The sequence below is a fragment of the Magnolia sinica genome, chromosome 1 (genome assembly GCF_029962835.1).
Source record: "Magnolia sinica isolate HGM2019 chromosome 1, MsV1, whole genome shotgun sequence".
NCBI classification, from domain to species: domain Eukaryota; kingdom Viridiplantae; phylum Streptophyta; class Magnoliopsida; order Magnoliales; family Magnoliaceae; genus Magnolia; species Magnolia sinica.
This window is the reverse complement of record NC_080573.1, coordinates 141,398,264-141,420,233: the sequence shown is the minus strand read 5'-3', so window position 1 is coordinate 141,420,233 and position 21,970 is coordinate 141,398,264. Positions and strand designations below refer to the sequence as shown.

At 39.5% G+C, this 21,970-nt stretch overlaps 2 protein-coding genes across 2 annotated transcripts; one reads left to right on the top strand and one right to left on the bottom strand.

Annotated features, from left to right (window-relative positions):
* Window positions 1–1,707: 1,707 nt before the first annotated feature.
* Window positions 1,708–8,879, bottom strand: LOC131221550 (protein TAB2 homolog, chloroplastic). Its single transcript, XM_058216835.1, has 5 exons — window positions 8,185–8,879; window positions 7,716–7,785; window positions 5,405–5,576; window positions 3,471–3,614; window positions 1,708–2,068 (listed from the first exon to the last, which is right to left on the bottom strand). Exons 1-5 carry the CDS (start codon window positions 8,700–8,702, stop codon window positions 1,809–1,811), a joined length of 1,164 nt encoding a protein of 387 aa, XP_058072818.1. The 5' UTR covers window positions 8,703–8,879; the 3' UTR covers window positions 1,708–1,808.
* Window positions 8,880–11,736: 2,857 nt separating this feature from the next.
* On the top strand, window positions 11,737–21,749 carry LOC131221545 (small ribosomal subunit protein uS5x-like). The gene is made up of 2 exons (XM_058216826.1): window positions 11,737–12,513; window positions 21,317–21,749. The coding sequence occupies exons 1-2, from the start codon at window positions 11,851–11,853 to the stop codon at window positions 21,473–21,475; spliced, it is 822 nt and encodes a 273-aa protein (XP_058072809.1). The 5' UTR covers window positions 11,737–11,850; the 3' UTR covers window positions 21,476–21,749.
* The last annotated feature ends 221 nt before the right edge of the window (window positions 21,750–21,970 follow it).

Genomic DNA, 21,970 nt, shown 5'->3' with positions numbered 1-21,970 from the left:
AACCAGTTTCTAAAGATATTGCTACATTTAATCATTTTATTTACACAGTCCTTTGTAATGGTGATACAATGACTGTTATATTGGTGTTATACCAGCTAAAAGGGCGAACCTGTGCAGTTATGTTTTGAGGTTGCAATAATAGCCTATGTAATAGTGCCAGCTATGGTCTCTAACAGGCTGATATATTTCCTTACAATGGCCTTAATTTTGGTCCCATGCAACTGATAATTAATCAATTGATTATGATTAATAAAAGTACTAATTACATTTTATTGTCGATTAATACTATTATTGTTATCATATTATGTATAACATGCCAAGGGCCTGATTGGGTGCTACTAAAAAAAATGAGTTCATCTCATTTTAGTTAATTATAATTATATGTTAGAGATAATTTTTCTTTTTGGTAAGGATAAAAACAATCTTGATAACCAAAAATCATGATCTCTAATACGTAATGACAATTTACTAAAAAATAAGATAACTCATTTTTAAGTGGCACCAAAACAGGCCCTAAACATTTTCAAGAATGCTAGTTGAAAAGCCACAAGGCCTGATGTATCACTGAGATCTCAGTTCCTGATCTCAATATATATAAAATAATAATAAATAAATAAAATAAAATAAATTCAAAGAATTATTGAATAATCAGTGGGTGTGTCCTGTTCCATGCAGAACTTTAAACGGTGCTCCTTTTGCCTTAATCAGTGTACTGCATCCTTTGATACTTTTCTCTTGACAATGGACAATTCCATTTTTTGGTGCATCCTCAATAGTTCACATGGCATATGTGTGCATCAATCCAGACTGTCCAAATACAGTGAATGGGGCATAACCAAAAATCACACTGACTAGAAGATCCTAACCATTCAAGTGGTGGCTATCAAGCACTTGGTTTAAAATAAAAGCATTCATTGATCTAAATTCAAGTAGAAAAATCAGACAATTAAGATTGTTCAAGTAGAATGAATGGGGCCCACAACTTGGACTGTCCTGATTACGCCCAATGGATGAGTCAATACAACCTAAGTGGTGGTGAATGATCACGATAAAGTAGCCCATCACTGAAATATGGCCGGGCATTACAGGGGCAAGGATTCCACATTTTTTAGGGTGGCCCATATAACAAACTGAAATTTAAACATTTGGTTTCTCCCGGTTATCAAGTCCAATGACTCGGCCACTTGAGTCACATGCCTAACCTTAGAAGATAGGAATTCTGTGAGTTTATAAAACTAGCATGAATGTGACTTTCCACTCAATTTCCACCATGCCCATGTGATATTCAAAAGTTGCAGCTGCAAACTGCCCCAAAATTCCACTGAGCTCGTTGCAAAATGGCAATTTGAGCAAATGCCCACTTTGACCAACGGGAATTATCTTTTTTTTTTTTTTTTTGGGGTTAGCTTGTTAGTACACACCCATGTCAGTACACACACTCCATGTTAGCCACCCCCACTAGGGATCGATACCAAGACCTCAAAGTGTTGAAATGAGGTATCTTCACTCAGTCTGCCAGTTGAGCTATGGATCTGGGTGTAAGCATTATATCATTATCACCATCTAGTGATGAAATTGAATTTTATAAGCCGACGAGTGTGACATCTTGTGCCAATTTCCAACACCAATTCAAATGTCTGTATACAAATCACGCACATACCGCTGATGGTTTTGGTTTTTCTCTACCACATTCAAACCAGCTAATGGTGGACAGTAAAAGTGGACTGCATTTTTCAATGCAACAAGGAATGTAAGTACAAGTTCATGAAGTGTAGATTAAATAAGCAAGACTAACATAATTTCTGTGATCATACAGGTGGTGGGGGCAGGTCCAATAGCAGCCAAAACCCAACACAGTCATCAGAATCTAAATTATCTTGGATGGCAAGAAAATGCAAGCCCCCACATTCCTTCTTTGCTGCTTCCCACGCCTCAGCCTCTTGTGTCGTCGCTGCATTTTTGTTATACCTAGCATAGACATATCTGGTAGAAACACCCACTGATAGAATCAAGGAAGCCTGAGCAGCGTCGACTTCAACTGAACAAACCTCCAAGCCATTCATCCACGCTGGTCACATTAAAATACACACATCTCTTAGCACTTAAAACAGCCCATGATATTTTATGTTCGTATTAGGGAGCGTTTGGATGCACTCTAATTGAATGCGATTGTGAGAATAATGAATCGGGTATAACCAGATTGTAGTTCCCTTGGCTTTCATGTTGAGGTCAAGGCAAGTTACAATTGCGCTACCCAGATTGTAGTTCCCTTAGCTTTCATGTTGAGGTCAAGGCAAGTTACAATTGCACTACCTTCAAGTTGCATCCAAACACAGCTTTAATCGTCCATGCTATTGAATTTCTTTTTAGAGACCGGATTCGGTACAAAGATTTGTACCTTAAGCTTAGCATTAAAAAAATTTATGTAAGTGTGTCTAAGTTCATCTAAGTGCATTTGAGTGCATCTACATGATGTAAGGGAGTGTTTAGTTTTCCAATTACAACAGTAACTGGCTGGAAATGAGTAATGATTACTTGCTCCTGGAAGTGTGTGGTGGCATCACCTATATTTGACTGCAATGATGAGTTTGCTATCATTGTTTATTTCACCTAGAAATCACTATCAAAATGATGGTTTTATAATGTAATGATTATAATTTCCTTTACTAGTGTATTTGACTCTCGAATTACGAGCCGTAATTCTTATTTAAACAAATACCTTGAAATGCTAATGATGACTCATTATTTTGCATTACTGTTCTAATTGGAAAACCAAACATGGCCTAAGTGTGTCCAAGTTCATTTAAGCACAATGCACCGAGACACCTAAAATGCGCTCAAATGAACTTAAAAACACTTGTATGCAGTTTGTACTTTATGCTGCCTATTTGTTTTGTCAATTACCCCAGTAATGTAAATGTGTCATCATTATGATTTTACCACTGCCAAATCAAACACAAGAATCATCATTCAAATGCAGATGTATTCAAGATATGGGTAAAGGACTTTGTAATCATTGCACCTTTTCAAGGCATTATCATGAAAATCTCAAATCCCAACAGCAACACCAATGTATTTTGGTGATGATCTGACATTAAAGTAATATAAAAATTCCATCATTACAATTTTACTGCCGATAAACCAAACAAGGAAATCAACGGTCAAATGCAGATGTCGTCAAGAAATGAGTAAAGTAATCTGTAATCATTGCACATTTCCTTTATATTACCATGGTAATTGGTGAAACAAACAAACCCTTAACATACAAAGCTTTGTATTGGATCTGATCTCTTCTTTTACGTTCTACATTGAAAAATGAAGTGTACTAGGACAAATCTCACTTGTTTTTTTTTTTTTTTTAAAGACATGAAAGAAATGAAGTTGTGGGTTATATATGTCTATATGAAAGAAAATTGAGATTGATTTTAAGGGTGTATATTTCATATGTAAACTACTAAGGTGAAACATACCTGCCAAAGGTTTAGCGCGTGACGATGCAACAGCCAATCCTGGAACCAATGTCTTATCATCAATTTCGAGGCCCAAAAGATCTAAATCTAGACTCCCGCCAAATGCAAACCTTGTTTCTAATGAAGAGACCTCCTCTTGAACAGCTGACATAAGAAACAACAATTACCCTCCTTGAAGAAAATAAAGATTCTATGATATAGAGCAGATGCTAATTTGGAAGAATGAGAACTAGATATATAACGTTAGCCATCTCGACATGGGATCATTGTTCGACAAAAGCCGTATAAAACTAAAAAGAGAAAGAGAAGAAGAAGAGGATTTTGGTTGACATGTTTACAAAGAAGAGAAATTCCAGCCAAGATTTCTCATCTCTAGTTAAAATTTTAGGCTGTAGAAAAAGGGTTTCGAGTTAGAGGTGAAGGTGGCTTCCTTCTATCTTACATTTTGGAAGATAATATTATAAAACGCTGACATTGTTAATCAGAAGAAAAACAAATCAAAAGCATGCTAAATGGATTTGCACGATGGATGTGGAGGGAATTGGTATTAGAGACACCAACATCCATTGTATAAATATCAACATATCTCTTGGCGTGCCAAAAAATGCATTGTATAAATTCATTTTGATGTGTGCTGCTTTAGGGCCAATCTGGATAAGGTTGGATGGGACTGTAGTTGCATGAACCGTGATGTCAAATGGCAACAAATTGAGGTGAAAGAGTGGGGAAGCATCTATTTCAAAATGTTTACAAGTACGAATAGATAGGAAGCAGAGTAGGAGTGCAAGTCCAAAACGCAATTTGAAGCTGGAGCTACACCTAGTTAGAAGGATCGCGCAACTAAGGATGGGCAGCTGATCAGCTGCACAATTCTTAAGGGGAAGATTTGGGGAGGAAGACATGTGGAGGACCATTTGGCCCGAAATTTTGTTCTCTGACAAACTAGGGCTATTGATGTGCTAGGGCTGGTCCAAGCAAGCTCAAAGTTTTGAATAGGACAGTTCAAATCCAGGCCGAAGGCCCTTTGACAGCCCCAGAAAGATCAAGTACAAATTTCCCAAGATATAAACTAGGGGCACATGCAAACAGGCTCCTGCACTTACTAACATATTTGTGGGATAAATCTGCTAAAAGACACAACAGTCAATACACGATGTTCGGAGACTAATTAACTCCAATGGTGATGTTTAGAGGTTCATGCTTAGGGTGCTAGTTGCACCAAATATCATGGAATTTCATGATTAATCAAATCTAATTTGGAGCAAAATATCATGATATTTGGTGCAACCACGTGCATCATTACGCAAGTGTAAATGAAGGATTGACAAAGTAGATAAGTTGGGGTGTCAATGAGACGGACCTGGCTGGGTCAGCCTGTGTGTGAGCCGATTATGCAAGTCCTGGTCCCCAGCTGCCCCCAACCCAAGACATGCCCCTTTTTTGGGCCTAAGCCCAACCTGATTATAATTTTATAAAACCCAATCCTGGCATGATATTCAATTTCTATGTGCAAATTAATGATATTCAATACATATACACACAACATACACACACAATTATTATCATGGCCTGGACCTGAGTCCTAGCCTGACTGAACCCAAGTGACCAATGAGCAGGACTCAAGCCCATGATTGGTAATTAGGACCTGACTTTTAGACCCAATTGGCCAGCGCATCTCATTGACGCCCTTTCTTTAAGCAGTTTCTGGTATAAAGGATTGATAGTCACAAGAAGAATCTTCATAAAACTTGGAAAAAGATAGCGGATTGCTTGGAAGATGTTACATGCCATGCTTTACAATTTAAATAAGAATAATCTGAATGAAGCGTACTATACAATTCCAATGAGATATATGGATACCTGTAGAAAGAGAATGCTGGAAAGATATGACAGAAACACACATGGATACTGAAAGAGAGAGATTATTCATGTACCTGAGAAAGGTAACTGGACAAAAGCCCACTTCTCCCCAAAGAGGTTTTCAGGAAGTTCCATTGGGAATGGATTATCTAATGCCAGAAGAGGCTTTGATCCTTTCTGAAAACCAGGATGACGCATATATACGGTCTCATACCGCTCTTCCAGCCACAGTATAAGTGACAAACACTGTTTATGGTAAAACAATTGTTAGGAAAGAATAAGATGGGATTGAGGATGTCTAGTGTCTGTGGGCCTTGAGTTTACACAAGTGGGGTTGTGGTTCAGTGATCTGGACCTTGAACTGATTTTGGCCACCTTGAATATCTCATGATCCCAAAGAACTTCCAAATGGGACAGTCCCAGTCTAGGACTGTCTGGATCACCTACTCGGGCACTCCACTTGTATGGATAGCTGATGTACCATAAAATCTCCTATCAGATCAGCAGCATGGATCATCGAACCATGCACCCCACTTATACGGACCTCAGGCTTGCAACTAGAGAGCCAAGATGACAAGATTATGCTTATATGCAAGCAACTGGAAACATAAGAGGTATCATAATCATAGCAAGACCTTGCAATGAACACTTCTTTGCCACAAAATGCATTTGATTCTGTGGTATGATTGGTGAAAAGCATACATTTAGTGTGTCAGGAAAAGACATTGAGAGCTTCTAAACCTTGAACAGAAGAAAAATATAAGAGAACTAAAATCATATAAGAATCATGCCATTTACAGAAAAGTTTGGTAAATATAACTGGTTCCACATGAACTCTTCTTGGACTAGGGAGCAAAAATAATAGCTTCTTCCAGCATTCATTAAGGGTGCGTTTGGTTGCACCACATATAATGAACTTTCATGATTAATCAGTCCAATTTGGTGCAATGACAACTTCAAACTGAGAAATGACAAAATCTAGCTGCCGAAAGTACTCAAATGTATAAAATAAAATAAAAAACCAATAATTCAGCTATCGAGAAACTGTCAATCAGAACATCCTTATCACCATTGCCTTAAGACAAGTATGAAATGTATTTTGTTGATGATAGTGATGAATGTATAGGTAACACGAGTAACATGAGATGGAAGGATCATATTTCCTACCTATTAAAGGGAAATAAGAAGAACAAGATAGGAAAGCGAACAGAGGAATTGAGCTATTTTGCCTCTACTATAATTCTTAACACTTAATTTGGTTATTGTATGAGCTTTACAGCCTATGATGATGAAATACACCATACAAACTCAAGCTTAACATATGTTTTTGTGTTTCCGTTTCTTTCTTTCTCTTGTTTTATTTAAATTTATTTTTAGGTCATGTGGAACCTTGGTTGTAAACCATGTATTACCTAATTACCACAGATAAAAGGTATCAAAGATTCCTGGCAGTAGCATATCTTAATCATGAAATTTGTGTAATTGGGTCCATGTGGTATTGGTAGCCAACTCTTCTTGGGCCTCCTAGATTTTTCTCTTTCTCATTCTCCAATATCCTATTCGTGTTTGCTCTAATTTCATTGATCTCAGTTCATTTTCCACTAGTTAACGCTAACCAGTTTTATTGGCTTCATTATCTATATGCTCTGTTCTATTCTTCTGGTTGTGTTAGTGACCAATCTTTTTCAAATTCTTACTTCAAACAGGCTGCGCTTTTCAGTGGTCACATACTCTTTTAGGCCATTTTTGCGTAATGACTATCAATCAAGAGACGCAAACTCTGATGTATTCATTTTGATCATATTGACATCCATGGTATTACATCATTGTGAAAAATATCGCCAAGATTTTTTAAAATCTTGCAATATTTCCATGGAAATTTGTAAAACAATCACGACATTTTTGGAATCTCAGCATATTTTAATTTTGTGATATTATCACAATTTACTGAAGAAATTATTTAAAAGTAAGTTATCTAATTTACTAGCCATTTATTTAGAAATTTGAAATTATTCTATTTCCATTAGATTTTCCTGATAACACCACAAGGCAAAAAAAAAAAACTGATAGTCCCCCAAGATATTCCCACACTGAGAAATTGCCGAGAATGAGATTTGTCACTATGTATTACATGTTGTGATAAATGTAAAGAATCATGAGATGGGCTGCATTCGATCCTAGCCATTGGTTAGGAATAGCCAGCTGGAGATGCAAACCATGACTTCTCACCACCTAGGCGTTGTTCCTCTTCTATATCAGTATGTGGAAGCTAGTGTTATTTCATGCATTTGGTGCATAACAATTACAGAAATTTTAAAACCGTTTGGAGACCCAAGAAAAGAAAAGAAAAGAGAATAAGGATGGTAGAAAAGATAGAACAAGCACCCGTTTGCTAGGAACCGGTTTTATACCAAGCTCTCCACAAGCTTTGGTTATGATTGTTTGCATCTGCGACCTGAAACAAGCAAATCAATCTAAATTATCATTCTGGGAAGCAGTCTCCATCACCCAAATGGCAAGCTTGGGATAATCAGGACTGCTGATCAGGTGGTCCACCATGTGAATGAATCATGAGCCAGAAACCACGGAGATTGGACATCCGATCATTGTGAGTTATCGTGTTGAAGGTGGACCATCGTTCACTTCTTTTCAGCTCTGCATCAACGGTCCATCTGCGGGCCACTGATCAGATGGCTACCATAACCCAACCACCTTTATTTTTTGGGCTATGATGGATCCACGCGAGGGCCTACCAAACCAATGATGCTGATCCCCATACACGTGCCACACATACGGTTGAGATGATCTGGCCCGACACTTGGCTGTAGTAAACTCTGTAGAATCCAAAATTCACCTGAAAAACCGAATTTTCTCTGGCAAGGGGACGCCCAAGATGTCGCTTATTGACAAGATGGCGTCCCTCAAAGTGATGCTGTTGATGACATTGTTCGGGAAGAACTTGGTGTGCTGAAGTGAGAGTGTGCCATCGCAGACAACGAGCTCCCATAGCTTCTTCCCTCTGATATCTAAAATAGGTCTTGAGCAAAAGTCCAATTCCCATTCGGAAATGCTTCGGGGATCGACGTCGGGGTCTAAAAAGCTCAATTCGGCAGATGGGTCATCGTCATTTTCATCGCCCGTTATAGAAAACGCGGAAGAATCACCGGTCGGTGAAGAAATTGAGCTTTCTGAGATGGAATTGGATCGAAATTGGTGTGATTTGGGTAGGAAGAGCTTGGTTTTCGTGGAGGAATGGGAGGTTGGGAGTGAGATTTTGATGGGTTCTGAGAGAGAGAGGAAGCTGGAAATGGGTTTTTGAGATTCAGACCTGGACTGGTTGATTTTGGATGGATTTAAGCTTACAGTAGCCATGGTTTCTAGGCGTTCTTGGGTGCGGGACGGGGTGGTGGGATGGTTTGGGAGTTATCCACCACATATATCCGTTGCTGACGGTTGAAAGAGTATGGATGTATAGGATAAGGGTGCGTTTGGTTGCACCCAATGTCACGGAATTTCCTCCTATTTCATACTTATTCAGTCTATTTTGGTGCAAAATATCACGAAATTTCATGATCTTTGGTGCACCCGAACGCACCCTAATCCTTCTCTCCTTTTTCGTTCTCGGGGAGTTATTAAATACTCCTGTTGCGCATGGCACTTGATAATCAGGCACTTCAAAATTATACAAGTGGCATATAAAAGCTAAACTTACGTTGGACCAGTTAAATTGTGTAAGTCACGGTTTCCAAGTTACATGCCAAGAATCAGATGGACTTCACAATCCTAATCTCTGATTCGTGGACACTTGTTTGTTGAAATAAGACTATTGAATACTTTTCATTTTTAATGGTACAAAATGTTCGGAAATCTCATAAGAAGATTATCAATCAGCACAATTTTTGATTATATAATGATACATGTAAACTTTTATGTATAAGTTGGACCGTTTGATATGCCACGTTTGCAATTGGTAAGTAAGTTATAAGTGTCTGCGTATCATCCATCGCACTCAACCAGAGTATCAAAGTTGTTTTTTTTACCTTTGATTGGGCTGTCATTGGTACAGTTGGGGCCCACCTTCGTAAATCCAGGCCATTACCCTGGTGGGACACACTGTCAAAAGGAAATGCACCAATATTCTCATATATTAGAGTATAGCGATCCAGTTTTCGGTTTCAGATTGGACGGTTACAGTGAATGTTCCAAATTTAACAGTGGCCCAATCGGGCAGGTGGTGATTCCTAGATCTCTCCCATCCGGGCCACAGAAAGATAAATTTCCAGATCAATGCAAGCATGGGTCCCACGTTAGGTGGAGAAAATTGCTTGATCCGTGTATTGGGTTCGGTATTTTTGTTTGGGAGCATAGATGGTCTCGTGACCCACTTTACGTTAGGTCTAATTTCAAAAGCCTGTCCATATCTCCCACTTCACAATTTCAAAAGCCCAACACCGAAGCGAGGCTAGATCCTCTGCAACTGATGTAGAATGAACTCATTGTACACCCCGTTGTGTGAGGACCACCAGGATATAGGGCCAACATCCAATCTTCCAAAAGCTGCGTCTCATAATGTTCTCCCCGAAAATAAAAAAAAAGCCTGATCCAGAACACATGTGTCCAAAATGTTAGGACTTAGGATGGGGAGGCCCACCTTTGGAACCTTCTAGATTGTATGTCAGGCCCATCCAATTATTCAAAAACCACGAACTGAGGTGGGCCCTGCTATTGAAATCACACCACGTGATTTATAAGGTTTCAGCATAATTTACATGGTGTGGCCCACCTGAGTTTTATATTCAACTGGTTGTTTTGGTTCAATTGAGAATATGATACGGCACACATGATGGAACGATTGGATTTTATGCATACATAACAGGGACTCATATGCCTGGAATAGGCTTATTCGAAGATTGAAGATCGCACTCTAACAATTATTTATTTATTTATTTATTTATTATTATTATTATTATTTTTTTAAGGCCTTGGGAAATGGGTGGGTTTGGCTTAGCCAGGTTAAGTCCAGGCCTAGCCCAACACTTGAGAATTGAGGCCTGAGTGGGGCCCAGCCTAACATGGGCTGATACGATAGGCCCAACCTGAGTGTGAAAAAATTGGTGGTGCCTACGCAATAAACCACTCACTCGAATATCTTGATTCTTCCTTTTTAACACTTTTACTTGAATTAAAGGTCCTGTAAATTATCATTTTTGTAACTTATAACAAGGGGGTTATAATTATTTACTATTAAGGGAGCTAAAATTGGACCGAGAAAAATGGAAGTAAATTACTTTACACCACTCAATTATGTTAGGCTGAGCATCTTTTTATGTAAAACCCACTGCATCCATCAGATTCTATACTTTTAAATCACGAGGACAAAAATCAATTAGATCCATAACTAAAATGGGCCACACCACATGAAATAGTGGGAATAGAATACCAATATATTTAATCAGTATACCATTACCTACTATGGAAAGATGGCTCTATAAATCCATTCATCTTTAGGAGTCATATGATAGCTTGGATGTTGGAGGGTCTGTAATTTTTTGAACCTTTGCTAGTTAAGATTTTGAAGGATTTAGATTTTGGTTGTTCCAAAGTCAATTTGCAAAATCCATTTCACTGGGTTTCAAAATCTGATAGATTCGAAGGAAATTTTAAATCTATGGCTGCCTCCAAAGAATTTTAAATTAATACCTGCCAAATGACTCCTTGGTCATGGAAGCCACTTATATGATTTAGCCCACACCAATTAAATGATCTTAAGCATCCAATCATTTAGGTGGAACTTAGGCCATGGGATGCTTGACTTTTATCCATCAATTTGCTTGCCTTAGATACGGTAGTAAACCCTAAAGTATGTGTTGCGCCCCCACAATGAAGTATATATCTCGTCTATGCAGTTCATTTATTTTTGACAACTCATTTCAAGGCATTAGCTCAAAGACAAGGTAAATTCATGTCGTAGGTGGACCACACCATAGGTAATAGTGGTTATTGAACAACCAACATTAAAAACTTCCTGAGGCTCATTAAAAACATCACAGGTCCTATTATAATGTTTATTTGCCATATAAAATAAGGGAAAATATAAATATCAGTTTGATCTAAAACTTTTGTAACCCAAACAATTTTTATTGATAGGTGTTCAATCACTGTTATATCTTGTGTTGTGGTTTACTTGAGATTGGTGGATATATCAACAAATGGTTTAAATCTGTGTCAGTGTTTGACAGCCAGAGAATGAATGGTAAAGATGGTTCGATGAGTGTGTTCCTTTGATGCGTTGCATCCAATTTGTAAATGGGCATTACTGGCAGGGTACATGTGGAAGTCGTGTTAGGACTTGATCGGGCCAGTGGGTCCAGCAGGCACCGCGGAGTACCCGATCGATCAACTTCTACCTTCACAAATCACACTACAGTCTACAAAACCCTAATCTCACCCTCCCCTATATAAACCCACCTCTGGTTGTATCTTTTTTCTTCTATCACTCTCCGTAATCCTCATCACCACCATGGCAGAGAGAGGCGGCGACAGAGGTGGATTCGGACGCGGATTCGGCCGTGGAGACCGTGGCCGTGGTCGCGGCGATCGGGGAAGGGGTGGTCGCCGCGGCCCCCGCCGCGAAGAAGAAGAGAAATGGGTCCCAGTAACGAAGCTGGGCCGCCTCGTCAAAGAAGGGAAGATCCGCAGCCTCGAGCAGATCTACCTCCATTCCCTCCCCGTCAAGGAGCACCAGATCATCGAGACCCTCCTGGGCCCACAGCTCAAGGACGAGGTCATGAAGATCATGCCCGTTCAGAAGCAGACACGTGCCGGGCAGCGTACCCGCTTCAAGGCCTTCGTCGTTGTCGGCGATGGCAACGGTCATGTTGGCCTTGGTGTGAAATGCAGCAAGGAGGTGGCTACGGCGATCCGGGGCTCGATTATTCTTGCAAAGCTGTCGGTGATTCCGGTAAGGAGGGGCTACTGGGGGAACAAGATAGGGAAGCCTCACACGGTTCCTTGTAAGGTCACAGGGAAGTGCGGGTCGGTTACGGTGCGGATGGTGCCGGCTCCACGTGGGGCTGGGATTGTCGCGGCCAGGGTCCCAAAGAAGGTGCTGCAGTTTGCAGGGATTGAGGATGTGTTCACGTCCTCTCGGGGATCCACTAAGACACTCGGGAATTTCGTCAAGGTTTGGATTTACCTTTTGTGCACATAAGTTGGTATTTTTTAAAATTTTATTTTTTGTTTATAAAATTGTCTTCATTTCAGTTCTTTATTTGTTTATCCTTTAGTTGTTTTGTACAGAGATTGTGTTTCTATGCTATTTTATAGATTGCTTTACTCAAATACTATTTAGAAATTGTGATTTTAAATGAAAAAAAGGTTGTTCCATGTTTAGCATACATTCATGGGGAATGTTTCTGCCTTCTATTATTATTATTATTATTATTATTATTGGAAGTGAAGAGACATTTTGCCCCTTTAGCTTTTGCTTTTCCGAAGTTATAAATAGCATGTGGAGTTATTTAGTACTCTGTCAAAGTATGATGCTTGATGCTTAGATACTGTGAAATTTTTTATAAGTGATTTATATAAATTCATAAGAAGCTGTCTAGATTGTGGAACATACCATGGATATGTCAGCCTCTTGAATTCAGATAAAGGGGACGATCTGCGGCGAGCACTTGTTACTGCATTGGGGCCAAGATGCTGATATGGTCCAGTCATCGGAACTGTCCAGTTGTTGGATTCTATATTGTGCATGCGTTGAAACTTACTGGACCATCTCTAGTGTGGGTCCTGTTCCATAAAATCCTATGGCAGTGTTATGGTTGATACAATCTGATTTTAGTGTGATGATGACTTTGCTTCCAAAAAAAAAGTGTGATGACCTGTCAGCAGTGATTGGCAATTTGGATGGTTTGATCTAAGCTAATTTATACCACTTCTATAATTTCCCAGTGCCTTTTTTTTAAAAAAAAAGTAACGGAGAAGATATATTAAAAAAGAAGAAAACATACAAAGAGGACTGCTGAGATAGCAGCCAGAAGGCAAAACTATAAACCTAAGAAAACAAGATTATAGTCTTTTAGACACATTACATTCGATACCCATTCCACAATCAACTTTTTGGCGTAGGATCCCACTGATTTAGCCGTAGCCTGAGAGTCTTTAAAGCATCTTTTATTCCTTTCCTTCCAGACCGCCCACCAAATTGCAATAATCGCCATTCTCCAAATTCTAGTTTTCACTTTACCTAGCTTTTGCCCCTGCCAAGCTGCTAACAAAGACGCTGCAGAATTTGGGATGCAGCCAACAATATTGAATCTAGACCAAAAGTCCCACCAAATTTGAGTGATAAAGGGACAATGGACCAAGAGATGGTCAATTGTCTCCTCAATGCGCATACAGCGGCGACAGATATTGACAATCTGCATCACACGCTTCCTGAGATTATCTCAACGAACGTCGTAGGAAAAGAAGCCTGTGAACAGCCCAAAACATTAGCAAAAACATCTAGCTCGTGATCCGATACGTTGACCCCATAAAGTTTAGATTTAGCCATGTTGATTTTCAAACCCGAGACAGCCTCAAAACATCTTAGAGACATATGAAGATTGTTAACCGAAACGTCATCTGCCTCGATCATGATCAGGGTATCATCAGCGAATTGAATATGGGAGATAGGAATGACTGCATCAGTGAGGAAAATACCTCTGAACAAACGAGCAGTTTGTCCACTAAGAATCATTTGCGACAATGCCTATCCGATCAGAAGGAACAGAAGAGGGGAGAGTGGGTCACCTTGGCGTAATCCTCTTGAACCAGGAAAGAATCCTTTTGGAGAACCATTTAACAGGATAGAAAATTGCGCTGACTACACACACGATCTGATCCAACTTCGCCATCTATCATTGAAACCCATACGTAGCATCATGTATTGTAGAAAATCTCAATCTACGTGATCATAAGCTTTTTCGATATCGAATTTGTAAAAAATGGTTTTCCTTCCAGATCTGTGAGATGAGTGCAAGCATTCATTTTCCCCATGTCTTGACAGTGCCTTATTATTAACAGTCAAAGGAAAAAAAAAAAGAAAAAAAAAGAACTACCATCACACTGTCAAGTTCATTATCCCCATGTCTTGACCATGATGGGCAACATGCTTCCCGGGACCATATGCGAACACGGTTTGATATTTGAAACCATTCATTTTTTTTAATGCTACTAGAGTTGTGATCTAATAGTCACACCTTGAGGATGGGCATGATCTCTGTGGCTTGTTTGGTGCCTGGGAATGCATTCCCAGGTTTGTGTTTCCTGAGGAATGTTAGGGTGAATGACTAAATTTTGGTTGGTTGATATTCCTGGTTTCCTAGGGAAACCTAGGGAAAGTCTAAAAATCTGTTTTAATCATTGCCCAGGTTTTTCATTCCCTAGCAAAAAGTTGGGGCTAGTTTCTTTCTTCTTCTTTTTTTCAGGAAAATCTGGACAATGTAAAAAACCAAGCAAAAAGTCTGAAGCGAACTTCTTATATATATATATATATATATATATATATATATAAGAAACTGGGGAATTACTAAGCTGAGAAATATAAAACCAGCTACCAAAACCACCTTAATTTTTAAAGTTCAGTGTGAGTCATTGAAAATTTTCTTATGACATACTACATTCGCTAAAACTTTTGATTGTTTGAGTCTGTTATTCAGTGTAAGTATCTTATTGTTGGACCACATGTGGGCTGACCTGACCACATGTGTGCCGTGGTCCCTTGATGTCTTATGTGGGGTCTCATGTGTTGGGTTCTATGTTTAGGGCCTGTTTGGGAGCGTGGATTTGGAACCCCCTGGATTTGAAATACTCCTATTGTGTTTGGCACCCTCGATTGGGAATCAACTTTAATCCAAAAGTAGCTATGCATGGTATATTTACAGGGGCTTGAACTTAATTACTAAATCAACTTTAATATCTCTAATTAGTGAACTATGTAATGTTTAACGCAGTGGTTGCAATAAGCCTACCGAAATATATGCTTTGCCCGAAAATGATGAAATTACAAGTCTCGGATGGGCCCCAAGCACAAAATCATGTCTGATTGACTGACCAAAGATTTTTAACCGTTGATTTAATGGACAATGTTTGGACGGTGTTGATCATCATATTAAAGTAATTATAGTGATGCAATTGATTATCTAATTGTTTTGGGACATCATTAGTGGGCCATGTGCCCAATAGAATAATAGTCCAGTGACATACATGTTACACATGCAACTCTTGGAAGGATTTTAGATGTAATCCAAGCTCTCACCGTGGATTTCAAACCCCCTCTTTGAGGGGATTTGAAACCCCCAGTTACTTTATGGTGCCAAACAACCAGGGGATTTGACATCCCCTCAAATCCCCCCAAATCCATGGTGCCAAATGACCCCTTAGGCTTTAGTTGGTGTGTTTGGGCTAGTATTCATACGCCCATGAGATCTTTATTATTTTACTTTTAGTGAGAGGGGTATGTAGGTAATTTTCTTGTAATGAGTGGAAGCCCTATTATAATAAAAAGAGTGGGGGCGTGTGGAGCTCTATTGAGCTCCACCGTCTCCTCTTTTCCTTTCTCTTATTCTTCCTCCGTTCTTCTTCTCTCTTCATTTTAAATAACACTTATGATGGCCGTTAACATGGACAATTCGATCATTAGGTCATTTCAACATGTGGGTTCAATGGGGCAATGCATGCTAGCAATCTTGAGTCTCCAAATAAGCCAAACAAACTTGAAAGTATCTAATAACTGGGCTAGATTCCTTTGATGGTTTACCACCATTTTAATAATAGTAAGCTTTACGGCAAACTAGACAAGCCAAATTGCTGATCCATTGTGGGCGGAGCATTAATAAAAAATTTAACTGAAAAAATAACAGTAACCAATAACCATCTGATTTTGCCTTGACCCATTTGTGGATGGAACATTACCCAAAATTGACACTGAAAAGATGATGTCAACCATCTGATTTGCCATTGGAATTTGGACCACCTTTCTATTTACTTTGAACCATCCATTTGATAACGATCAATCGCATGGGTATGATTGCTTGATCAGTGTGATTTTTAGATATGGGCCATCAAGAATGTGCCTCGCAATTTGTACTGTCTGGATAGCTGTACATGTGCGCTACGAGAGAAGAGGATGGGTCACCACTACTATCATAGGAACCTAGCCGCCCCCCCTATTTTCCATTTTCAAAGAAAATGTATAACAAAGGCAAAACTGTAATTACACTTCCATCAGTGCATTAAATGAAGAATATGGAAGCCATAAAGGCTTTTCTCTAGAATTTATCCGACGACATCCAGGTCTATAAATTCAGAGCCTTATGAAATTTATGGTGTAAAGACCACTTTATATGTTGATGATTTGAAATGTGTTTTGTGCTAGGGGATATGGTTGGATATAATGCTATGGAATAAGGACAATTTATTTTACATTTTGTGATTATTGATATTGTTTATGGTTGATTCTCTATCAATTGTGCATCAAAGTTGTGTATTAAATTGTTGTGTGATGCTCATAGTTTGTACGTATATAGTTTGATGCACATGAATGGTGAACGGAAATATGAAGTGTGTAGTCTTAAATTGTCATATGTGGATTATTTGGCTACATATCATGTGATGGGAACAAATCAAATCATGTGAGAGGTTAATAGAATCTTGGAGCATGATTTGAACTTTGCTTGATTTTTGAGATAAAAATGAAATGCTAGATCTAAGATTACTAGGTCCATGGCAATTGATGATTTACAGTCAACACACACACACACACACACATATGCTATGTAGATGTGTTTTGATTCCATCTGCTCGTTGTCATCGTCGAGGATGATAAATTGATTGGAATCAATTTCATAGACTGGAAGTATTCATGTAAGCAGCGGTCTTGTTACCTAATGCTCTGTTTGATGCTTTAGTGAAGCCATCAAAGATCTCGGGGCCAATGAGCTATCAAATACACTTCTTTTTTAGGGTTTTTGAAACATGGTGTAAAGTTTGAAAATCCAGTTTTAAAATGTCAGATATTTTTCTCCAATATGTAAATTGTTAGATTTTTAAAAGTCCAACAGAAGCAGGGATGAGATTGAATAAAGAGGAATTAGATTCCCGATGAAGAGGAATTAGATTCCTGACAGATGGTAGGTGCTTTCTATAAAGGTTAGGGAAGCGGAAGAGATGTCAAGGCAGTGAAGGTCAATCAGTGGTTTGTTGTTCGATGGGGGAGGAGAGAGGAGATAGGATCATTAGAGGGCTAACGATTTTGGGTCATGAGGCAAGCAGGTATCAATGAGAGAGGGTTTGATGGCACTTGGCAGGGAAGAATATTTTAGCAGAGATACCGCTCCAAATGTCCTCAAGAGAGTGGACCAATGGGATAATGTGTCTCCTTGACGTTGATGGCTTTTCCATTCAAAATAAGGTCATTTACTAGTGAGATTATGCATACAAGTGTGTCCCTGCTAATACAAGTAACTCTTGCTCACCAGAATGCGTGAGATTTTGAAGTGATGTGCGTTATCATTGACCAAAAAAAATGCTATTTTGGCCACAAACAGAGTATTTCTGCTGGAGATTCTAGGGACATGGTAGCTTTGGATGAAGCAGCCTTGGAGCCGGAGCCAAAGTTAGGCCCTCTATTGGAGTCTGTTGAAGAAGATAGCTTGATGAATGATGAGTGGTGGTGCCATGAGGACTTGCCAAAAGGAAGTTGTGTCAGGACTCACGACGATTCAGGCAACCCAGATGCTGACGTAACCAAGCTCTAGTGGAAATCTGGACATATTGGCAAACCATTAGCATTGATCCAAATTCATTGGAAGTCTTTTGTGTGCCATCTGAAGAATGCCCCTCCTGTCCAACTACAACCATTTTGCTCTCTCCCTTCCCAAAAAAAAAAATCCCATCTAAATTCAGGAACTCGCCAGCGTCAAGGTCAAAAAAAAACCCTAAAGAAAGGCCAGAAACTTCAAAATATGTGGAGGATTCAAGGGCAGCAGGATTGAGGACATAAATGATTTCCATCAAGATAATCAAAATACACTTAATGGTTGGTAACTTGGTCTTATCAGGGATTTAGATCTATGTTGCGTAAAGGGGAGAGGAAGTGATGACCAAGCTCTTTGAGATTCTTGAAGAAAGGGATGGAGGAACCATTGTAGGGAGAGTAGTTCAAAGGTCAGAGGGAAGTGGGAATTGGTGAACCTGGCATTTCCATATTATGATAAAGGCTCGGAACTCAATGGTTGGAGGAACAGAAAGGTCAACAAGGGTTATAGGAAATGGGAGGCTGGAAATGACGATAGTTGCTGGAGAGTTGAGGAGTCTTCATGATCCTGATTGGAGATTGGCAGTTAGCGAGCTTCTTAGGTGGCGCAATATCGGTATTGTCATGTTGTTAGAATCCTAGTTAGAAGTGGTCTATGGGGGTTCCACGACAAAAGGTTTGCCTTCTTACCAGCACTTAGAGCTGGGCATGGGACGACTCAACTCGACAAACTTGACCTCGTCCGACTCATTCAGACCCAACTCAATCTGAACCGAGTGGGTGAGTCGATCCAAACCGAGTAGTTTTCGTCCAATCCGAACTCAAACCGAGCTGAGTTCAGGTCACCCAGTAACTCGACTCGACGCGAAATCCAACTCAGTACTGACTCAACTCAACTGAATTCGAAACTCAACTCGTATATATATATATATATATATATATATAACTCAGATCTGACGTTTCATATTTGAGATGCCATATAGCTGATTGAGAGGCTGCAATTCTAGCAAGTGCACCTAGGTTTTGAGTTGTGATTTCAGCCCATGGATACCTGCTGCATCCAAGTCGGTTCTTGTGATTAGTTCAGGCTAGACCCGGACTCGGATTGGGTCAGGCATGCTGGACTCGGTACCAAGTCGGGTCGATTTCGGGTCAGGTCTATTTCAAAACCGGATTGAGTTGGGTCAGCCATAGCTCGCTTTGACACGATGCCCAGCTCTACCAGCTCTGGACTGAAAAGGCAGTATCATTGTTATGTAAAATGCTGATAAGATCTGGGTGGAAGATCTGTTGAAATGTGATTTTTGAGTTTATTTGCATTGAAATGCAAATGGGTGTTGTCAGCAGTTTATGGTCTGAACAACCCAAGGCTTTGCTCATAGTTCTTTTTGAGCTGTCCAAGGTTAATAGCAGGTGAACTAATCTTGGCGCATTGGCGGTGATTTTAATATAATTAGATTTTCACATGAAAAGCTTGGGAGGATTAGAGGGAAAATTTGCACTCTTCTAAGCAAATGGCAGTGGAAATCTAGGGAAGAACAGGAGTCGTCATGGAGAAAAGTCATTTCTGAGAGCTCGGGCATCTTAATAGGGTTTTCCCTAGTGTTACCAATAGGTGTGTGGAAAGAGGTCAGTAAGGCAGAGAGATGATCCGAGGAGCTGAACGACATTATTTCAAGGAAGGTTTACTGCAATTTTGAAAAAGGAGTCCAATTCCTTATTGGGAAAGGGGTAGAATTCTCTTTCGGAAGGGATACGTGGCGTGATGACATGCCTCTGGCCAAGTCTTTCATCATCTGTTTTCCCTCTCTGTATCTAAAGAGGAGAAGATTATTGACTGTTGTGACATTTTCCCTTTCTATATCTAAAGCAGAGAAGGTTATTGCCCCCTCTTTCCATCATCTGTTTCTCTTTATATACATACAGAGGAAAAGGTTATCGACTGGTGTGAAACTTTGGTAGGTGTGACGGTCCGGAACATTTGATTTCGTAGAGATATTCTCGATTATGAAGTCAGATTACTCAGAGATCTCTTGAAGATGCTCTGCTCAGTAACCACTGACCTGCTTGCTAAGGACCAGAAAGTTTGGAAGCCAACCTCAAAAGTTTGTGGGTTTTTTTTTTCCGCAAAATATATGTATATGTTGTGGAGGATTTCTTGCAAGTCCAGGCAGCAGGCAGCGTGTGCAAGGGCATGGTATGCTTCTGTCCTACCAAGGTGCAAGTCTTTGGATGGGTTGCCATGGCAAATGAGATTCTTATGCTAGACAATTTTAGATGTCTTAGATCCCTTTGGCAAACATGTGCATCATGTGCCGTGAAAGTGAAGAAAGTGTAGATCATCTGCTCCTCCATTGCAAGGTAGCTGGGTTAGTATGGAGTTGAATCTTTTGCACCTTCGATATTTGATCGGGCGCTCAATGGTTCTCTGCCCAACCTGATCGACAGGGTTGAGTGGTTGGCTGTTTCAGCCTAGTTGGCATTATTCTCTGAAAGATGCTTCCCTTTGGTTTTATATGGTATGGTGTCTTTGGTGGAATAGGAGAATTTTCAGTAAGATTTCCCTACTATGAAGTCCAACTGGGGTATTGTGCTTATGATCACAAGGTGCATGCTTTCTCTGATCAAATTCAGGGGTTTGTCTAACCATACGCAAGTGGAGAGTGTTGTGATTTTAGTTTGTTAAGCCTCTGATAGCGCAGTGGTTTTTTTTTTTTTTTTTCCACGGGGTCGATCTGTGTGGTGATAAGAGGGTCACCTTTTGCTGGGCCTCGTTTTCAGGACTTTTGCAGTAGAATTTTCAAATTATTGTGTAGTTACTCAGAATAATTGCAGACTTGAAGAGTTAAATTTTAAGAAACTAAGAATGTGAAGGGTAGCATGTCCATTTGAGCAACATAGTGTGTTGATTTGACAGGCACTAATATAAAACACTTTTGAAGTATATGGTGTATATTACTAATGTGGATCCTCTGTTTTTTCATGTAAACAAGATACTTTGGTGTCCGTGCTGTTATGGTTTAAAAGAAACATAAAATGTAACAAGAAAACAATACATATATGTGACAATCAAATGTAAGCATTTTGAACATCATGGAGCAGTTCAGAATAAAATGTCTTGGCAAGTGTTTACTAATATTAGTTTTACGAAAAGTTGATTCCATCTGCATTTTATGTGCAGGCTACATTTGATTGTCTGCTGAAGACTTATGGATTCCTTACCCCTGATTTCTGGAGGGAGACCCGCTTCACGAAATCTCCTTTCCAGGAGTACACAGATCTGCTGGCGAAACCCACAAAGGCAATCATTCTCGAGGATGGCGAGAAGTTGGAAGCTTAGGGAAAGTGCAGAGAGAGTCAGAAGTCAGCTTTTTTGTTTTGTTTTTGGTTTCTTTTTCTTTTTTTCCATCCAAGGACATTGATCTCTTCCAAGGGTGTTCTAGAAATTATAGTACTGTCTTTTTGCTGTAAAAGGTTTTGGTTTTTATGGATCCCCTGTTATTAAGTGTTTGAAATTCATTGAAAACTTTGAGACCACCAGAGCTGGGGGCCATGCATGATAAGGAGTGTTTATTGCTACAGAGGATTGAAAATGATTTTGATTTTTAGCTGCAGCTTTTGATTTTTCTTACCCATATTATCCACTGCACCTTACTTGTATGGCCATTTCCTCATTACCCCTAATGTGATTCTACCTTTTCAGATTAAGGGCCACCGCTGCTTTCTTGAGTATAGTTGAAGATACTAAATTACCAATGGCTGATTAGTCTTGGCAGTGGCAGGAAAATGTTGTGTGCTTTTATTCTCCTGTTTCTATGTTTTTGCATGTTTAGGT